Here is an 18,957-nt window from a genome sequence, read left to right as displayed (position 1 = left end):
GCGATGTGATTAAATGCATTTGTGGCACTTAAATGATTTCATAGGATCAAACATTTGCCAAAATGCTTCGAAAAGCCAAGTTAGAACAGAACTGGGGCCAAGTTCTCCTCTAAGGCCATATCTACTCTACGGCACCTTACAGCGGCATAGTTGTGCCGCTACAGCAGTGCAGCTGTAAGGTACGCAGTGTAGTCACTCTTTGTCAACAGAAGACAAAATAGAACCACCCCCAACGAGGAGCGGTAGTTTTGTTGGTGGGAGATCTTCCCCCAACAATAAAGTGCTGTCCACACTGGTGCTTTTTGTCGGTAAAACTTTTGTCAGTCAGGGGGGTGTTTTTTTCACACCCGTAACCGACAAAAGTTTTGCCAACGAAAGTGCAGTGTAGACAACTCCCTTTCACCTCAGAGGCATTGCACTTGTGTAGAGGAGAGCAGAATTTGGCCTGCTGTCAGCCATATTAGGCATAGACCTGTGGTTGGAGCAGCGTGGAGCTCTCAAGCTCTCCAGAAGGAGCTTGAGAGCTCCTACCCACACAGAAAAAGTGGACCCAGTGCTCCTCCCTCACATGGGATTGCTGTGAACAATCCGCATGGCAGCCATCCAGCTCTGGAAGTGCCCCTGTTTCTGTGACGTTGTGCAGTCTATATGGTTTTATAAAAATATGGTAGTGAGTGAATATAATGTAACTGGAATATGCTTCATGCAAAAGGTCTCTTGTAAGGTATCATTACAAAGCTTATAATCTACTGAGTGTGATCATCCTATTTGTATAAGTGTACCATTCTTGTATCTGGAACCAGAAATATAAAATAGAACTCTGAGGACCTATTGTAATTATGCAAAGTGTGGGCCATTAATGGTGGTTTGGAATCTTGATGACTCCCATTAAACAGGACCATTGTCTGTAGATGGCTGTGTTTTACCTGTGAGTCTTCCTGTATATGTGTGTGCTGGCAAGTGGCTAATGAAGTCTTGCAGTGACATGTGATCATGTCACCTGAACTGAAATCCATCTTTAACCTGGTGCTTTTTCAGTGAGGGGGGGGTGGAAACCCAGAGGGACAAAGGGTTCCCACCTTATGCAAAAGATATATAAAGGGGTGGAACAGAACAAAGGGAGGGAGAGGAGAGGAGCCATCATGAAGAATCCCCTAGCTACCACCTGAGCTGGAACAAGAGCTGTACCAGGGGAAAGAATTGTGCCCAGGCCTGGAAGGTGTCCAGTCTGAGGAAAAAACTTACTTAAGCAGCTCTAAGGGTGAGATTATCTTATTGATTAGACATAGATTTGTGCATTTTATTTTATTTTGCTTGGTGACTTACTTTGTTTTGTCTGTTACTACTTGGAACCACTTAAATCCTACTTTCTGTATTTAATAAAATCACTTTTTACTTAGTAATGAACTCAGAGTATGCATTAATACCTGGAGGAGCAAACAACTGTGCCTATCTCTCTATCAGTGTTATAGAGGGTGAATAATTTATGAGTTTACCATGCATAAGCTTTATAGAGGGTAAAATGGATTTATTTGGGTTTAGACCCCATTGAGAGTTGGGCATCTGAGTGCTAAAGACAAGCACACTTCTGTGAGCTGTTTTCAGGTAAACCTGCAGCTTTGGGGCAAGTAATTCAGACCCTGGGTCTTTGTTGGAGCAGACGGGTGTGTCTGACTCAGCAAGACAGGGTGCTGGAGTCCTGAGCTGGCAGGGAAAGCAGGGGGCAGAAGTAGTCTTGGCACATCGGGTGGCAGCTCCCAGGGGGGTTTCTGTGATTCAACTCGTCACAGTTTCCACCCAGCCCCCTTTGAGAAGGCTAGTACCTTAGGAAGTTCTAGTGGAGAGCAGTCTCTGCAATCTGGAGAGCTCAGGTACTGCAATTATATCTGGTCTCTGGGGCAGCAGGGGAGGGGACACATGGGGGAGGAAGGCTCCTTATGCCCCACCCACCGGTGTAAGGAACAGGTACAATCCGGCCCTAGTACAAATAAAGTTGCAACAAAGGGAACTGTAATGGCTATACCCTAGATTTCCTAGAAAGGTCATATGATGGAGTTGCACTCCCTGACTACACTGTCAGTCAGGACACTCAGTACAGAATTTTACTCCACACATCTCATCTGTACAATCCATACCTTTGCAGGAGGCACCTTTCCAGCTGCTGTTATCTGACCAGTAAAAAATCGACCAAAATGATTAGCTGCCAGGATTACAGCCTTGTACCTAGAAAATGCAGATAAAAAAACATTGCAGCAATGCAGTAAAGCCTCTGCAGACAGAGCATAAGGATAACTATGCCAAAGGTATCATTAGGTACTGTCCCTTCCTGGGTACCACACACAGCTGGGCCAAAACTCTTCAGACAAATATGCAAACCAAATCAATGACATAATTAATAGAAACTCCACAAAACAAACAACAGTTATTGAACATCTTAAACCAATACATCTGCTAAATGAAAAAATACATTCAGATGTCATAACAATTTATACCAGTGGTTTGTAACACTCTTTTAAAGTGAATGCCTGATGGAGGACTATTGGTGGGAAAGGAATGCGTACCAAGGGCGTGGGACTCATGGCATAAATAAAATGCTTATTATGGTTACAGTATTTTTACTTTTTTTGAAAAAACAGAACAAAACAAAAACCACCTCTGGGTGAAGCGGTAGTGTCTATGCTTTAATGGGCCTGGGCATATTGCATATTGCCTTGCAGGCAGAATGCAGGCCAAGCTATTGTTACTTCTAGAATGCTGAGCACAGGGGTTTCCTCGTTAAACAAATTAATCGGCGATCATTTAAACACTGCATGAAATGGAAAATGAGGCAAACAGCACACTTCCTTTCCAAGGAAGTGTGTGTGCTGCACCCATAGTTATGGGTTTCCTTAACATTCTTTCATAACTTATCCTTCCTAATTAACTGCTGTTCAGAAAACCTCTCAACTTATTGTTCCTTGTTCAGAGAACACGAGGCGGCCCACCAAACATTCATTAAAATGCTGTCTGTGGCTTCAAATTTTAGTTGCCTAGCAGTACTAACCAGCATGAAAGTGCCTAGTGTATCCTTGCTACATCAGCCATTACTTTCAGCAAAGATGGCCCCAAAGCAACTCCCCAGATCTGGATACCCATTATTAGCTTCAGGAAAGTTGTGATTAGGATCAAGATTCAAACGTGGAGACTCATCCACCACTAGCAGGGCTTGCATGATGCTGAATGCTTCCTAAGAGGTGCCGACTCCCTCAGCTCTCACAGAAGGAGCTCAGTACTTCTCAGAAAACCCTCAGCATCTTATAGGGTCGGGCCTGTAGGGTGTGACCTCAATCCTAGGAGCCAGATATGCCCAGACTTAAGGAAGTTTGGATCCAGTTTCAGATACAAAAAAAAAAAAGATGGCTCAGACCCATCTTTAATCTTTAGATGACTAAACTGGGAGAATGCACCTCAGAATGAAACCAACAAACAGCAGTCTATGATGGAATTTTTGCTTTAATTTTGAAACTGTTTCTCTTACTAACTATTGGAGGACAAAAGGAAGAGCAGTTGGCAGTTTTAGAATGTTGCAGCTTTCCAGTAACTCAAAAACGGCTTTTTGTAAACTAAAGACGGGAGAAACATCCAATTAGCCTAAAAGATTATTGAATACATGTGACCATCTCAAAGTCAGCAATCCAAATGTGCATTAAGTGCACACTGTGTAACCCTCTTGACTCCACTGGTGTGTAAGATGGCACAGAAGACGGCCCATTGTCAGTACCATGTGATACTGCAAAGGAGTTATTCTTGGGGAGAGCATCTCTAGAACTGAGTAAAAGAGTGGATGAAAGCTTGGCCCCCGGTGGCTTGAATGGAGTCAGGCTTTCACCCAGTAAATAGACATGAAAGATCAGGGAGACTGAGACATGCTAATGCCCAAAGTAAGGAAGGGCAGGAAAATTGATCATATGAGATATGCCCACTGGATTCTAACAGATGGTCCCTGCTAAATGCTGCATGCATGTATGATGCCCATGAGCCAAATTCCGGTTTGACTTACACCCATTGAGAGCTGTGTTCGGCCCCCTTAAACTGTTCAATGTTTAAACTCAAAGCTGTCCTAAAAGAACCATCATGTACAATCCAGGCTTTTGTAGAAATTTCCCAAAGAATAACTTTTTATGTACATACTTTCTGTATTAGAGCAAAAATTGATCCTCCAGTGTGGAATGCTCTCTGTTCCCTTTTTGTGGTTGTGTGCTTCTTGTGAGTCTAAATATATTTTGGGCTTAGGGTAAATAAAGGGGTGGATGAACGTTCAAGACAAATATTTTAAGAGCAGGCTGTATAAAAATGAAGACATGTTTTGAGCCCTGTGTTAGTCTATTGGAGGGAAATCAGAGGATTTGACACTAGGTTAATTAAACAGTTTTACAGGCTAAAAGACAGAGATAGAGTGTGTGTAACAGGAAAATACTATTCATCTCTGTACCCTGATTGCTTAAATTTACCAGAGCTGTCAGCAAGACCTTTTAAAAAATATCCTCATGATGTTGTTTATGGCTCTGCAAAGACAAACAATATTGACTGTGCTGACATTATCATTGCTTGTAATTTTTTCCTCCTTAGCAGCATTGGAGCTGAATGCATGAGACGTGATTCATATAACCGCACTTCCCTCTGACGGCATAAGGAGAAAAATAGTGCACGTGGGATGAACCAGTGACGGAAATGAATAATTACAAAATATTTCCTGTTACAATAAATGATGGAAAGTCCAGGGAGTCAGTAAAAGTGTCCAACTCATACCATGCTGGACATGACAAAAAACTCATGTGGCTGCATGACTCAGGTATGAATTGTGTTTGATTAACTTGACAGCTTGTTCTGTTTTCATTCAAACTGACACTTTTATCAGTTTGTCTCAGTGTTCACAAACATCAAATTAGTTCTGGTGCAAGGCAGGATGAATCAAGAGGGCCCGGAACTCATTCCTATGCCATTTTAAAGGGATTAGTTTGCATTTCCCCACAGAGGGGTTGGCAAATCATGTTCCATTGAAGCCACTGTTCCTGGCAAATGCATCAGCTAGGCATCCGCTACAAGTTCTCTGGAGTGTATATTTTCCTATTCCATTACTGGTGCACAGAGGGTTGGAGTGGGGGTAAACCAACCTTTTTTGTAACCAGCACCATAGATGGGGTGCACTTGGAAAGTGGTCAGATCTGGGGTCTGATAATGGGATATGAGCTCTCTCTCTTTTTAATCATTGCTTTTAATCTGACCCAGACTGGCAAAAATTATCAGCACACGATGGCTAGTCTGTGGTCTACATGAAGGAACCTGGATGATTATCTTCATCCATTTACAAATAAACAAGTGTCACAGAGAACAACAATCACTGCTGGGCATCATTGCTGGCCCTGACAGGAAAAGAGTAAAGGGTTGGAATGGCACAAAGATGTCACTCTTTTCTTGTCCCTAGAAGAATAATGATGTCAGTTTGGCACATCATTAGCTCTAAATGTTCTTTAAAATTCTTTAGGATTTAAAAAGAACAATTCTACCCTGTGTCAGGTACAGGTTTGGCACAATTTCCCATTGAAGTTTAGCTCATTGTTTACTCATCTACAGGGTATTTGAACAGCTGAGTCCTGGGAAGCGTTTTGAAGGAATATTCACCCAAGGGAAGAGAAAGAAAGAGTTATTTTGTTTTGTCTCTTTTGGTATGGGATGCTCCATTCAGACATGTTGATAGCTAAATGTGAATTTAAGTGGGCCGAAATGTCTGACATAGTGATGACAACTCTTTAGAGTTTGCTCTATATTCCCAACAGAAGAGTATTTTCAGAGCTCCTGGGGACACAAAGAGGGAAGAACAAATGCATAATAGTTCCCTACTCAACGTTGCGGAAAACACTAAAATTAAAGGACTATATTCACTCAATACTTTTACAGGGGAATGCAATGATGTCATGGCTAATAGGCAGTGAGAAAGCTTGATCAAATATCTTCTGAATTAAATTTCAGCAGTGAGGAAGCCAGCAAATGGTGAGGAAAATTCCTCATCCAATGAAGCACTTAAATGTGTTTGGTATCTTTACCAAATTGATTCTGTTTGAGATTAATTGGTTCAGATTTTAAACCATTTCAATATGTAGCTTATGTATGTAAATAATTGGTCCAATGTTTAAACTAGTTTGTTGTGCTTTTTTTTTAACGAGTTCCTTACCTAAATCTAAATGACTTTGAAATCAGTTCCAAATCTGAATTGATTCCAAATGTGTCTATTGCTGAATGGCAATTGGTCTTGATGGCTTGGCTAGTAGCACAGTGTGATGCCATATAAGAGGGGGGTTCAAGACCAGCAGGGAGTTGCTTGTGACTCAGGTTGTCAGAGGTTAAAAGCCTCTGTAATGGCGATATTTTCATATGGAATGCCCAGCTCATCCAGCCCCTAGTGTCAGTCCTCAGAGTAGCACAGCAACTTCAAAGATAATTTGAAGTGGTGGATATAAAACTAAGGAAAGTGAAGTTTACATATTCCTATCAATACATTTTCCATGCAAAAGATCTTGTGTTTCAGCTTTATTTGCGTGAAAGAGAATCATGGAAAAACAATAAAAACTGGTATGTTAAAGCTATGCCAAATATAAGAGCACATTTATCACAGAGTCAATGGTATTTAGAACCACATGTGTTACAGTGGATTGACTGAAATAAGTTTTCTTGCCCACCTGCAATAAGCACAGTTCTAAGATAATTTATGTATTGTCGATCTGAGATAGAAAGCAGCACCAGTTTTAAGGCACTGGCATTTACATAACAAGGGAAACACACCATTCTAAAAGCTGTCGGTGTCCAAGCTGAAGTCCTCAAGGCCCTAAATCAGTAATGTCCAACCTTCTTGGCCTGAGTGCCAGAATGTAAAGGGGCCATAATCAATACTTTGGGGCAGATTCTATACCCTTTGTACCTTGCTCCCTACAGTCCCTGGTAAAGAGGGCAGGCAAGTGATGGGAAGGGAGTAGTATCTGGAGCAAATTGTGCTCCAGTTCCTAGCTGGTGCATGGTCCCTTGAGGACCATATTCAGCTGGCACCGGTTACAGCAGACTTGGGGTGTTTGCTGCTCTAACCTCCGATAGGTCTGGGACGGAGAATCAGAGAACTGTAACTGGTTGCCAGCTGCTCCTCCTTTTCTCCTCTTCTGGACTGCCCTGGGTGTCTGTGGAGGAGAGAGGAGCCATAAGAGAGCTAGCTAAGCCCCTATCCTGTTCTTCTGGAGCTTCCATAGCCCAGCAGAGAAGCAGGCAATGGAGTAGCCAGCACTACTCTATCTTCCCTCTGCATCCAATAGAGAACATGGTTATGTAAAATCACATGTGTAGAATGGTGCTCACAGGAATAAATAGACACGTGGCTACACCGGATGCCTTCAATTACAAAAATGACATTCATGCAATAAAATTCGTATTCCATATCCTCACCCTGCAATGTTGGCCATCGAGCTTAAAGCATCATATCCTTGAGCAATAGTGACTCGAGGAACTTGGTCCATTGCCAAGACTGTGGCTTTGCGCTGAGCAAGTTTGCCTAGGAGATCTGGGTTCTGAGCAGGGTAGATAAAGCTGACAAGTGTTGCTTTCTCCTTGAGCAAAGAAGCCTCGTGCACTCCCAGCACTTCATTGAAACCTGGGGCTCTGACCTTAGACAGACACAAAACATACCACACATTTTACCTTTTTGATTAAAAGAAGTTCAGTCTGATGATTTAAATTAAGCTTTTGGAAACTGAATTTAGTATTAATAAAACACATTGAATCTTTTGTCTTAGGCCCCCATGTCCCTAATGCAGATCCCTGTGCCCTTGTGGAGTCCTATTTTCTGGAGCAGTGTTTCTCAACAACCAGTCCATGGACCGATGCTGGTCCCTGAGATCTCCCTGACACAGTTTAGGAAGGCAGCAAGGTGGTCCCTGGTATCAAAAAGGCTGAGAAACACTGGTCTAGAGGTAGCAGATCCTGATGAAGAACCAGGGCTTTAGATCAATGGTAGTAGACAAAAATGGGTTAAATGCATTTATGTCAAATACCCTTCATCCCATTGAGCAAGTAAGTGATTTACATTATCTGGGATGGAACAGAACGCCAACAATCATACCACAACTGATGTGAACTGGGGTATATATCGAGCAATATCAGAAACTTAACTCTCCCATCAAAAAACAGAAATACAATACATGCCTAATAGGTGTGAAGCAGTTATTGCTGCAAAAGCTGCTGCAAAAGTTGATACAAATATCGTACCAGCTATATTACTGGACACATATAAGGTTATGTTTATCAGACAATTTAATGCCTTAGATAAGTTATTCTATTGATTTGATTTCATGCTGAAATTCTGATTTTCTTAAAATCAAGAGTATCTCTCTTCTGACTTTTGCATACTGTCATTGGAATAAATATATATGATTCATGTCAGATGCTAAACTTGCCTTTAAAACAATATCTGAGCCAAATACAGTTTTCAAGTCATTGATTTCTGCTCCAGCCGCTTTGTATTGCTCATCAGAAAACTTTGCTTCTTCACCAGCTCCATGTTCCACTTGCACATTAAAGCCTTGTTTAACTAAGGCCTGGACACCAGCAGGAGAGAGTGCCACTCGCTTCTCATTTTTGTATGTTTCTTTGGGGATACCCACAACTAGATCCTTGTAGCGAATTCCTAAGTAAAAATAAAGAAAAATTGTTATTTTTCCCAATTCATATTTGTTGGATTGTTGTTTGTGGAATAAAGGGGAGAGTTTCAAAGGCACAAAGGGTATTTCAGCAGCTAACTCCCAATGGAAGTCAATAGGACTGGAGTGCCCAACTCCATTAGGCACCTTAGAAATCCCAGCCCAAGGACCCAATCCTGAAGCCCTTTACTCCCGTGAGTAGACTTTATTGACACAAATAGTCCCAGTGAGAGACCTCAGGGGGAGTACTTGCATGAGGAAGGGTGACAGGGCTGGATCTGTGTTTTTTGTAACTGACACAGAATGCTACCAGATGAAACATTCTGCTGTTAACTTTTTTATAGTGCATCTTTCCACAGCCAGCCCACAGGGTCACACAAACACATTCATGGATGCCAAAAGGATAACAAATTAAAGTTTGGTTTATAAAAGCCTTGGCTGGGATACTGCTTACACAAGTTTTCGTGCTGTTTACTCTGAAAAAGGTGTGGAATTGACCACAACCAATGAAGTGACAACCTCAACTCCACTCACACATGAGGTGGAAAAACCAAAAACAAGACAGCGGCATTAGGAGAGGAAGCTTTGTTTTTCCTGGCTTCGTATGTGAGAGAACTGCGCTTGTTGACGAAGAGGCAAGGACATATTGTGAAACAGTCTAAGGGCTATCACTGTAGATTTTTAAGGGTCTGATCCAGCCAGCATTCACAGTAGTAGGTACAGTGCTCAATAAATACATGTTTTCAGAATCAGGCGCTAAACTATCATCTATATAGTGCCCAATCCTGTTGCCACTAAGTCAATGGGAGTTTTTCCATTGACTTCAATGGAGCTAGACTGGGCCTTTTAAGGTTAAATTCCCACCATGTGGCAGTGGGGTGGGGGAGCAACACAAGGAATATGTATCACTTAAGTCCCACTTAAAGCCTCAAGACAGGATTTCAGTGGTGCAGGGAGCTGGTGCTGGTCCTATGCACAAGGGTGAATTTAATTCTTATGGCTCAATCCTGTAAGGTCCTGAACGCCAAGCCCCAGTGGGAGCTGAGTGCATGGATCACTTCACAGGAAGCCCAGCGCCTTGCAGGGCTGAGCACTAGGAGTCAAACCTTGGTCCCACTGAACACAATGACAAAAGTCCCAGTGACATCAGTGGGACCAAGCTCTGGCCCTAAGCTAGTTGACTACAGTAAAATCCTTTCCCCATTGCTCCCTCATCTTACATCAGTTGTGTTTCTGCAGCCTAGAACTCTTCCTTACAAATCATTCACATCAAAGCAGATCATACACGCCCGTTGGGTTACATGGGGTTAATATGGTGCAAGTCACTGAAACTTTGTGACCCCCACAATTTAACTGGTAATATGCAAGCTGTACATTAATAACTAATGTAGATGCACAAACTTAAACAGCAACAGAAGGTCCTGTGGCACCTTTAAGACTAACAGAAGTATTGGGAGCATAAGCTTTCGTGGGTAAGAACCTCACTTGCATCTGAAGAAGTGAGGTTCTTACCCACGAAAGCTTATGCTCCCAATACTTCTGTTAGTCTTAAAGGTGCCACAGGACCCTCTGTTGCTTTTTACAGATTCAGACTAACACGGCTACCCCTCTGAAACTTAAACATGTGTTTGCCTAAATGTACACTGTCGGTTCAGTGGCAGACTGCACTCTGTGAGGTTACCCAGACAGAGCTGACACATGCGGCAGGATATTTCTAGTAGGAACATTCTAAACAAATCTATTCAGTGCTGAGCCAATATTTTGCTTAAAAGGTGTGATATTAATGCAAAGCTGTACACAAGCAGGGAATGACTATAAAAAAATCCCAAACAAAAGAAAACAGCAGTGAATAGCTTCTATATTTGAGTCACACAAAAAAGTCATTACGGTATGATATAAATAAAGAACACAATGAAAGTGTTTGTAAGTGTTCAGAGAGGAAAGAATCATTACAGCTAAACCAAAAATCCAACACAGGCATGGTTTAAATTAGTATGATATAGGAAATCAATATGGCACAGAAGATAATCATCTGGGACTCCATCCTGCTCGCTTGACTCAAGGGAGTTCACCCAGTGAGGTTAGATGGTGCCCTTAGGCACAAATTTGAGCGTAAGTTGCCCCACTCCAGGAGGCACTGTGCCTCAGAGAGCCCTCTATGAAAGATGAAATATATGTAGAGACAGTGAGTCAGAGAATGAGTTTACGGAAATGTGGTATTATACTAAAATGGTGGCATACTATATTTCTCAACGGAACAATCATTTAGCATTAGAATAAAGTGCTTTCTATCAAACTCTGAAATCAGATTACTTGATTTTAGATTTTGGGGTTATTTTTCAGTTTCATCTCAAACTGGTGTTCACTAGTACACACACAAAATGGCTCACGTGCCTCTTCAAGAATACTTTTCCAGCACTCCCCCTGCCACACATAGGTGGTGGAGTCCACTACCAAGAACGAATATTTATATATGAAATACATTTGAACAAAGATTCTTGGTATATGAAAATTTCATTGCGTGCATGTGCAGCTCTTAGTACTGGAAAAGTGTGTAGGCAGAAATTGGAAGAATTTATGCAGACATCCCAGGCTTTAGTGAGGAGAGATTGAATTTGTCAGGAATCAGGGCCTGCAGCAAAGCCAGACTCTGGGCAACCTAACGAACACAGCTGACGTGTAGTAAGCTACCTAATTAGCTACACCGCCTGATTGACTGAAAGAGTCAGCAGACTGGTTCTTAAGCCCAGCAGCCACTCAAAGCACTTGCTCATGCATATAGGAACTTCCCATTTGCAGAAAACTATTTGCTAACTTCCTATGTGCAGAAAACTGAACACCGCCCCTTCCATGAGACCACGCCCCTGCCCCACCCCTTATCTGAGGCCCCACCCCCACTCACTCCATCCCCCCTCCATTGCTCGCTTTCCCCCACCCTCGCTCACTCACTCATTTTCACTGGTCTGGGGCAGGGGTGCAGGAAGGTGAGGGCTCGGGTGGGGGGTGCAGGCTCTGGGGATGAGGGGTTTGGGGTGCAGGAGGGGGCTCTGGGCTGGGGCAGGGGGTTGGGGTGTGGAGGGGGTGTGGGTGCCGGGAGGGAGTTTGGGTGCGGGAGGGGGCTGGGGTAGAGGGTTGGGGTGCAGGGTCCGGGTGGCGCTCATCTCAGGTGGTTCCCGGAAGCAGTAACATGCCTGCATCGCAACTGGACTTTTAACGGCCTGGTCAGCAGGGTCTCTTTTCGATGGGCGTTCCGGTTGAAAACCGGATGCCTGGCAACCCTACATGGGTGTGATAGCTCCTGTGCCTGCTTGTTTCCAGGACTTGTTCTAGTTCTGTTTCTTCCCTGTTCCACCCCACTCCTGCCTTGTCCCACTCCAGGTAACCTGGTTCTGACCCTGGGTTCTGATTCCTGACCTCTGACTTAAGCTGTGACTCTTGGCTCTGACATCTGGTCTCTGACTCTGGTTCTGACCCTGGGCTTCAATTCCTGGCTACCAACTCCTGCCCTAACCGTTAGGCCTGCTTCCTACTCTGACCATTAGCCATGACTGGTCATGTAACAGAATGGGGTAATAGAATTTATATAAGAGTTTTATGCACTGAGACAAACAACCATATCACAGACTAAAGAATTAGGGAAGAAACATAGGTCCACCTATAATCTATTTAACAGGACATAACAATTGCTTCAGTAGGGAAATCATAGGTTAGGGTGGGCAAACTCCCTCCTAAAAATACCATGGAAATATTCTTCCAAGGTGCTGAACCTACAACTAATAGCCCATACCAAGGCCCTAAAGCCACTGGGTAATATAATATACACCAATGTATCCAACTGTAATATGAAATACAGTAATCTAAAAATGACCATTTTGTGATAAAATGTATATTCTAATGTGTTATGCCACATCATGCGTGCTCTTGCATTGACATGTTATACTGTGCTGCATATATCGTCATATATGGAAACTCAGATCAGAGCAGCAACATACATAGAGCGCTGACTATAACAGATGACAACATAATTTTGGGGAGATAAAAAACAGAAATCCTATAAGGAGTGCTTTTGGTTCAGGAAATCAGCCATCTTTCACAGCATCAGAAGAAGACAGCCTGTACCAGACATCCTCTAAGTCTTCCTGGAAGTGGTAGTTTCTTTTGGAGATTTATGAATGCAAATGCAACTGCCACAATCTAATCTGCTCTGCTCTGCAGAACTACAGACATACCCAGCTAATGTAGCTATTTAATAGTAACCCTAAAATCCCTCGTTAGTTTTAACTTTTTTTGGATTGTTAAAATATATCCAGTACTGAGAATGGGGCAAAAGAAGAGAACTTGTTCATAGTACACTGTACAGCCCTTGCTCAGATACAGCACATAATGTGGCTGCTACATAATCCTCCCCAGTAGTTTCATAAGATACACACAGTATTAAGGTAGGACTTGTGGCGTAACCAGGTTCATTTTTCACTTGCTACTTGTCCTGCATAAAGGTTCTCTATAGGAACCTAACTTTCTAAGTACAGCTCCACTTGTATGCAGAAAATCACCTGGCTAATAATCTCCTTTACAGTAATTAAACAGGATGCATGCTGTGGGCATTAGTTACACACTTAGTAGTTACATATTTCTTAGGTGCTATTAAGAAAGTTGTAATCTTTTCTTTCAATTCTATGGTGATGAGGAGTAGAATATGTCTTCACAGTAGAAATGTCTTTGTATACCCGTACATCTTGGCCCAAAGCATGTTTACAAACTCACAAGACCATGGACGAGAATATCTTTGTGTGATTAGCTATCAGACTACATTCCCTTCTGCAGGGTAGGGATATCGGTGAAGGGAGTATTTAGCTTATTATTGTGGTGTATTTGGTGTACAGAAAATTCTTCCATCAGGATGGAGAGGACAGATAACTGTAAATCACTGAAAAATCACCCTTGCCAATCCTTCGTTGTTAAAACCTCCTCTAAGCTCTCTCCTCCATCTGTATTTGATCTGCAATGCACATACTGTTAAGCTTGGACATTTGCTTTTTAGTAGATATTTTCTTCTATTCTTCCATTCATTCTCTGCTAAAGACATCAGTATTAGGCTCTATTATTTTATTCCATACAGAACCTGTTATTTAGATCATGGCTTCATTCTAAACACATATAGAAGTCTTTCCTTTCCAATGTAAACTCTTCTCTCAGCTGCTTAAAGGGGTTACAGTCCTTTGCAACTAGCATTTGGGCCATCCAAATCAAACCCTTCTCCAGAAAATTGAAATTTTCCACAGCCCCACTCAGTCTGGATGTAATTAGCAGCATTTTAAACCATATCCTTATGTCATCACATATTTTAAAGTGACCCTGTCAACTTAGTTTAGGACCAACATTTGGGTTTTGTAAAAGCACACACATATTTCCAGTCAGCTCTGAAAAAAAAGTAAGGAGTATTTTTCATAATTTCCTTTAAAATCCATTAAAAAAACCCAGACTGGTTATTTAAAGATTCTTTTCTAAGGTTTGTGAACCCAAACTCAAGACCCTTGAGCTAGTGCATAGCAATCAGAAAGTGAAAATGACTTCAAACAAAAGTACACAGAGCAATTTCATTACCTAGACTGAACTGCAACAAGCAAACAAATAGCATGGGATGGGGGGAGGGAAGCTTGTTAACATTCTTTCAGTTGTAGTAAAGTTGTAGTAGTAATAGACAGGTGGATGTTTAAAACATTGGGTAAAATCCTAACCCTATTGCAGTCAATGGATTGGCACGTTATTTATTACTTTTCTTGGAAAGAAATTGTTGCCATAGCTTCTTGTGCCCTGGAAAGAGTTGTCAAGAATCACACATGTGTAGCAGAATAGCTAAAGAGGTAAATATGGGGACTCCGTCAGTTTTTCCTCATGTGTAAAATGCCGAAGTGTCATTTTTGGTTTAGCTCCATTAGTATTTATTCTTTGCTATTTGTTTGTGGGAGCACCCTCACGGTGCTACCTGCTTTTCAGACATCCAAGAAAGGATAACCCCTGTCCTGAGAAGTTCAGTGTCAGAGGACAGAAAGACAAACAGAGGTTAGGGGAAGGGCAACAACAAATGCAGGGGTGGTTTATACATGGCTTAATTCTAGCTGAACCTGGATATCCAGCTATCCACCAAGTTAAATACCAGAGTGTCTACTGAAATCCTTTGGGGAGTTTTGCCATTGCCTTCAGTGGGAGCAGGAGCAGACTTGAGATGTATATGTTCAAGGGGAAAAATTAAACAAAGTCTACAGTAGTTTATATATATTACCCATTCCTATACACACAGAGTAAGCAAGGGAAAGCGCTGTCTATCCAACTCAGATCTAACCTCTTAGGCGGCTGGACACAGAAGTATCAAGGCAAATATAATCGGCAGCACGTTTCACCTATTTTAGAAGGCTTTCCGCTCTCACTCTTATTCATAGTTTTATTACAGTAGCTCCTAGGATGTCCCATTCAGGATCAGGATCCCAATGTCCTGAGCACTGCACAAATTGAGGCCAAGATCCTGCTAATTCCTACAGATATGCTTATCTTTATGAATAGTCCTGTTGACCTGTGTGAGACTCTTCACATGAGTAAAGTTACACACTTGGCTAAGATGCTTCCTTCAATATGAGGTCTTTCAGTATTTATGTTTTATTTAGTTTTCTGCATATTCAGAGCATTCTGAATAAAATATACTGTCGCAACACTCACTCAGGACAACATGCTTTCCATGGTTCTTTTGATCTGGGTGCATTCGTGTTCTCTCAGTTTACTTATTGAAATTACATAAGTATGACCATAAGGCAAAAATGGCATGTTAAATATTGTTTAGTTTTCCCTTACAAGAACAGTAGTTTAGATTTATTTTATTATGTTCCAAAGCATGATTGCCCAACAAGATAATATAAGCAAAGTAAAGTAAACTTGAAGAAGAGCTTAATTACAAAAAGCATTGTTTGGAAATACATACTGGTGGATTTGCAGTTGAGAAATACTTGACAATTCAGTGTATTACCCAACTGTCGAAGAAAAGATTACTGGAATATCACAGTACCATCCAAATGATTCAGAAAGAAAACATACTGGGAGATTTAGACAGTTATGGCCGAGGTCCTTAGCTACAACCAAGGAGCATAAAGTGCAATACATGAAAATGAGGCATAAAGATTCCTTTATGTTACCTGTGTGGACTCCCAAACCTGGGGTGACTATGCATTAGGCTGGTTCCGAGACATAACAACTAGAAGGCTGCTCTAACTTGCACCAGATAGCAGCTACCCTAAAACATCAGAAAGGCATAGGGAGGGACACTTCAAACATGGCTCCTTCTCCAGCCCAACTCCCATACTGGCAGAATGGAAGAACGGTTTAGGAACCACTATGCCAGCTCTACCTGCCCTGAGATGATCCTTCTATATTTAGGGCCACTCTGCACTAGTGTTGGGGCACAAAGCAGCCTCAGGAGAACTCAGGATGCCTGGATCTCTGCCTGCCCATAAAATCAGAACAAGTTACAGATAAGTCAGACTGAGATCATGGTACAAAAAATACAATACAACGGTTAAAAACTACAGCATCATGAAGATAAATCCTTGTTATCACAGTTAGTTTTTAAAAATCCTGGATCAGCATATCTATGGGTATTGGTCATGCAATTGGAAAACTTCATGTAGAACAGAAGTAAATAAAGGAGTTAACTGTCAAAGAAAGAAAGACGAGGAAAAGAAAGACCGAGGAGGGTCTACAAGAAGGATTCTCCAAAATTTTCATTCTCTGGATAACTTGGTGGATCACCTCCTATCCCAGTTTGTTCATTGCATAATTCTCAATCAATCACAAGCAAGAGCTCTGAAGGCCACCAATGCTCCAAAGATGAGTGTGAGAATTATTGCTTTAAAGGAAACCCTTCTTCTACAGCCTACTGTTTACAGCAGTCTCCCTCAGTGGAGGGCTACAAGCTACTTAAAAAACACCTGAGACAGAGAACCAAGAGACTAAAAAAATAATCAAATACGTTAAACTGGGGATGTGTTTGGATCTGGTATTTTGATGTAGTTCACAATAAAGATAGGAGTCATTTGTAGAATTCAGATATGAACCCAAACCTGGGATCAGATTTTGATCACCTGGAAGTTCAGGGCTCTTTTTTGAAACTTTTTATTAAGTTATTAACATTATCATACTACATCATACTTTATTACTTCATCAGGATCAGGTTAATATTCAAAGAACCTGACTAAAGATTCTGGCTTGCTGGCTTGAGAGCCCTTCTTCTCTGAGTACGCTAAAAGGGTGACCAAATTTCAAAATACCTATCCTCTTTTTGGTGCTTCTCTTGTGTACATCATACTTAGTGTGAAAGCTTTTCCTTTAAAAGGACAGTCCATACTTTACTATACTGCAGTTCCATAGGAATCGTCATCACATTTTCCCAATAATATGCAATACAAAATCTAGCCGGTTACTATAAAAAAGAAATACGTGTGTTGATCTGTTTAAAAGGTAGATCCTTTACTGGAGCACTAAATAAGTAGGTCACGGGATCTCTACAAAGGTGGCATTCTGTCATAAAATGAATCTCTTTCATAATTTCCAGCCCAAACCCTCTAATTCCTGGGCAGAACCACCACATGTAAAAGTACATTCTCCTTTCCCTGCAACCCCTCTAACAGAATGCCTCCCTAGTAGAAAAATATATGATCAATCTTAACTGGAGTCAAATGCCATCTAAACAGTAATTTATCAACATTTTCTTTGAGCTATACAAATTGAAAAAAATATATCTCCCCTTTCCCATATAGAGACCCACTCATCCAGCTCAATTTCTTTGTCCAAATTCCCTCTCCCATCTTTTCATTTGGGTTGTTTTCTTAACATCTTTTTCAAACAAAACTGTATATATCTCAGAACTTTTTAAAAGATCTAAATAGAACCACCTTGGATCCAGATTTCAAAATAAAATATTGGACTTGCAAAAATTGAAAATACAGGATCTTTACATTATTTACATTACTACATATCTCTTTGGTATGATTTCAAAGTCAGGATGAAGGAACAAATATCCAAATTGAATAATCCCAGCTCTTACCCAAAATGAATAATCATTTTGATATTTCCTAGGATAAATTCCTGATTATTAATTAAAGTAGCTAAGGATTGGAGCCTGGGTGACAAGAATTTTAAAAAATTGTCCAAAGCTGCTAAGGCAGTCTGGGTGAATGGGTGATTCTTTTTTTATTTTTAGTGATCTACAGTTCTTTTTAACCCAACAATTACTATAAATAGCTATATTTGGGCTCCAGTCTTTATCAGATGGTCTATTTTTTACCTAATTGATGACGATGATAAATGAAATTAGGGTAAATTTGTCCACCTCCTCCAAGACTTTTATTCTACACTGGAGGGTAATTTGCTTTAAAAAGGTTTTTATGCTTCTCCACAATATTTATTCCTAAATATTTTAAAGATTCCTTTAGCCATTTAAATTTATGTAGCTGACAACAGTTTGTTTTGACCCCTTTGTTAATAGTAATTCCTAAGATTTCAGATTTACAGTAGTTTATTTTGAAGCCTGATACCTGCCCAAATTCCAAAATTAAGTGGTCTATAGTTTTTTATGAGGCTTCTGGATCCTACAAACATAACAAAATACATCAATCAGCATGCAAAGCTATTTTGTGTTCTAATCTGAATAGCATTTTGATGCCTTTTACCAAAGTGCTGTTTCTCCATTTGCATTTATTGCAAAGGGCTCCATTGTCAAAGCAAACAATAGGAGGGATAATGGTCAACCCTGTCTTGTACCCCTAGACAAATTAAAAGAAGGCGTTTTATGGCCATTAACTAAAGCAGACACTCGGGGAAGAGTATATAAGCCTGATATGTTACTATAAAACTGATTTCCAAAACCAAAGCTTACTAAATCTATCTGAGGTACTAACAGTGCAGTCTGTGAAAGGCTCTCTCACAGTGTTCAAATAAACCAGCGCTCAGTAAAACTTGCAACAATTAACAACATAGATCATATTTGGAGTTCTGATATTATCTGATAGATCTCTGCCAGCAATGAACCCAGATTGTTCAGGATGAACAAATTTGGGCAAGATGACATTCAGTCTGTTTGCTAGCACCTTGGCATAAATTTGAGCATCCACATTAATTAAAGGAATTGTGTATGATGCACAATTGGTAAGATCTTTTCCTTCTTTAGGAACGACCACACTTTTTGCCTCTTTCC

At 41.1% G+C, this 18,957-nt stretch overlaps 1 protein-coding gene across 1 annotated transcript in view; it reads right to left on the bottom strand.

Annotated features, from left to right (window-relative positions):
* The window catches only part of LOC128844159 (NAD(P) transhydrogenase, mitochondrial-like), a 73,070-nt gene that overhangs the window by 38,316 nt on the left and 15,797 nt on the right, over positions 1–18,957 (bottom strand). Inside the window, exons 3-5 of the mRNA XM_054041615.1 lie at positions 8,475–8,704; positions 7,468–7,685; positions 2,136–2,223 (exon numbers count right to left, since the gene is read on the bottom strand). Coding sequence (XP_053897590.1) covers positions 2,136–2,223; positions 7,468–7,685; positions 8,475–8,704 — 536 coding nt within the window. The remainder of the gene's footprint in view (positions 1–2,135; positions 2,224–7,467; positions 7,686–8,474; positions 8,705–18,957) is intronic.

This window comes from Malaclemys terrapin, chromosome 10, assembly GCF_027887155.1.
Source record: "Malaclemys terrapin pileata isolate rMalTer1 chromosome 10, rMalTer1.hap1, whole genome shotgun sequence".
NCBI lineage: Eukaryota > Metazoa > Chordata > Testudines > Emydidae > Malaclemys > Malaclemys terrapin.
Note: the sequence above shows the minus strand (reverse complement) of the source record. Positions and strands in the feature narration are given on the sequence as shown.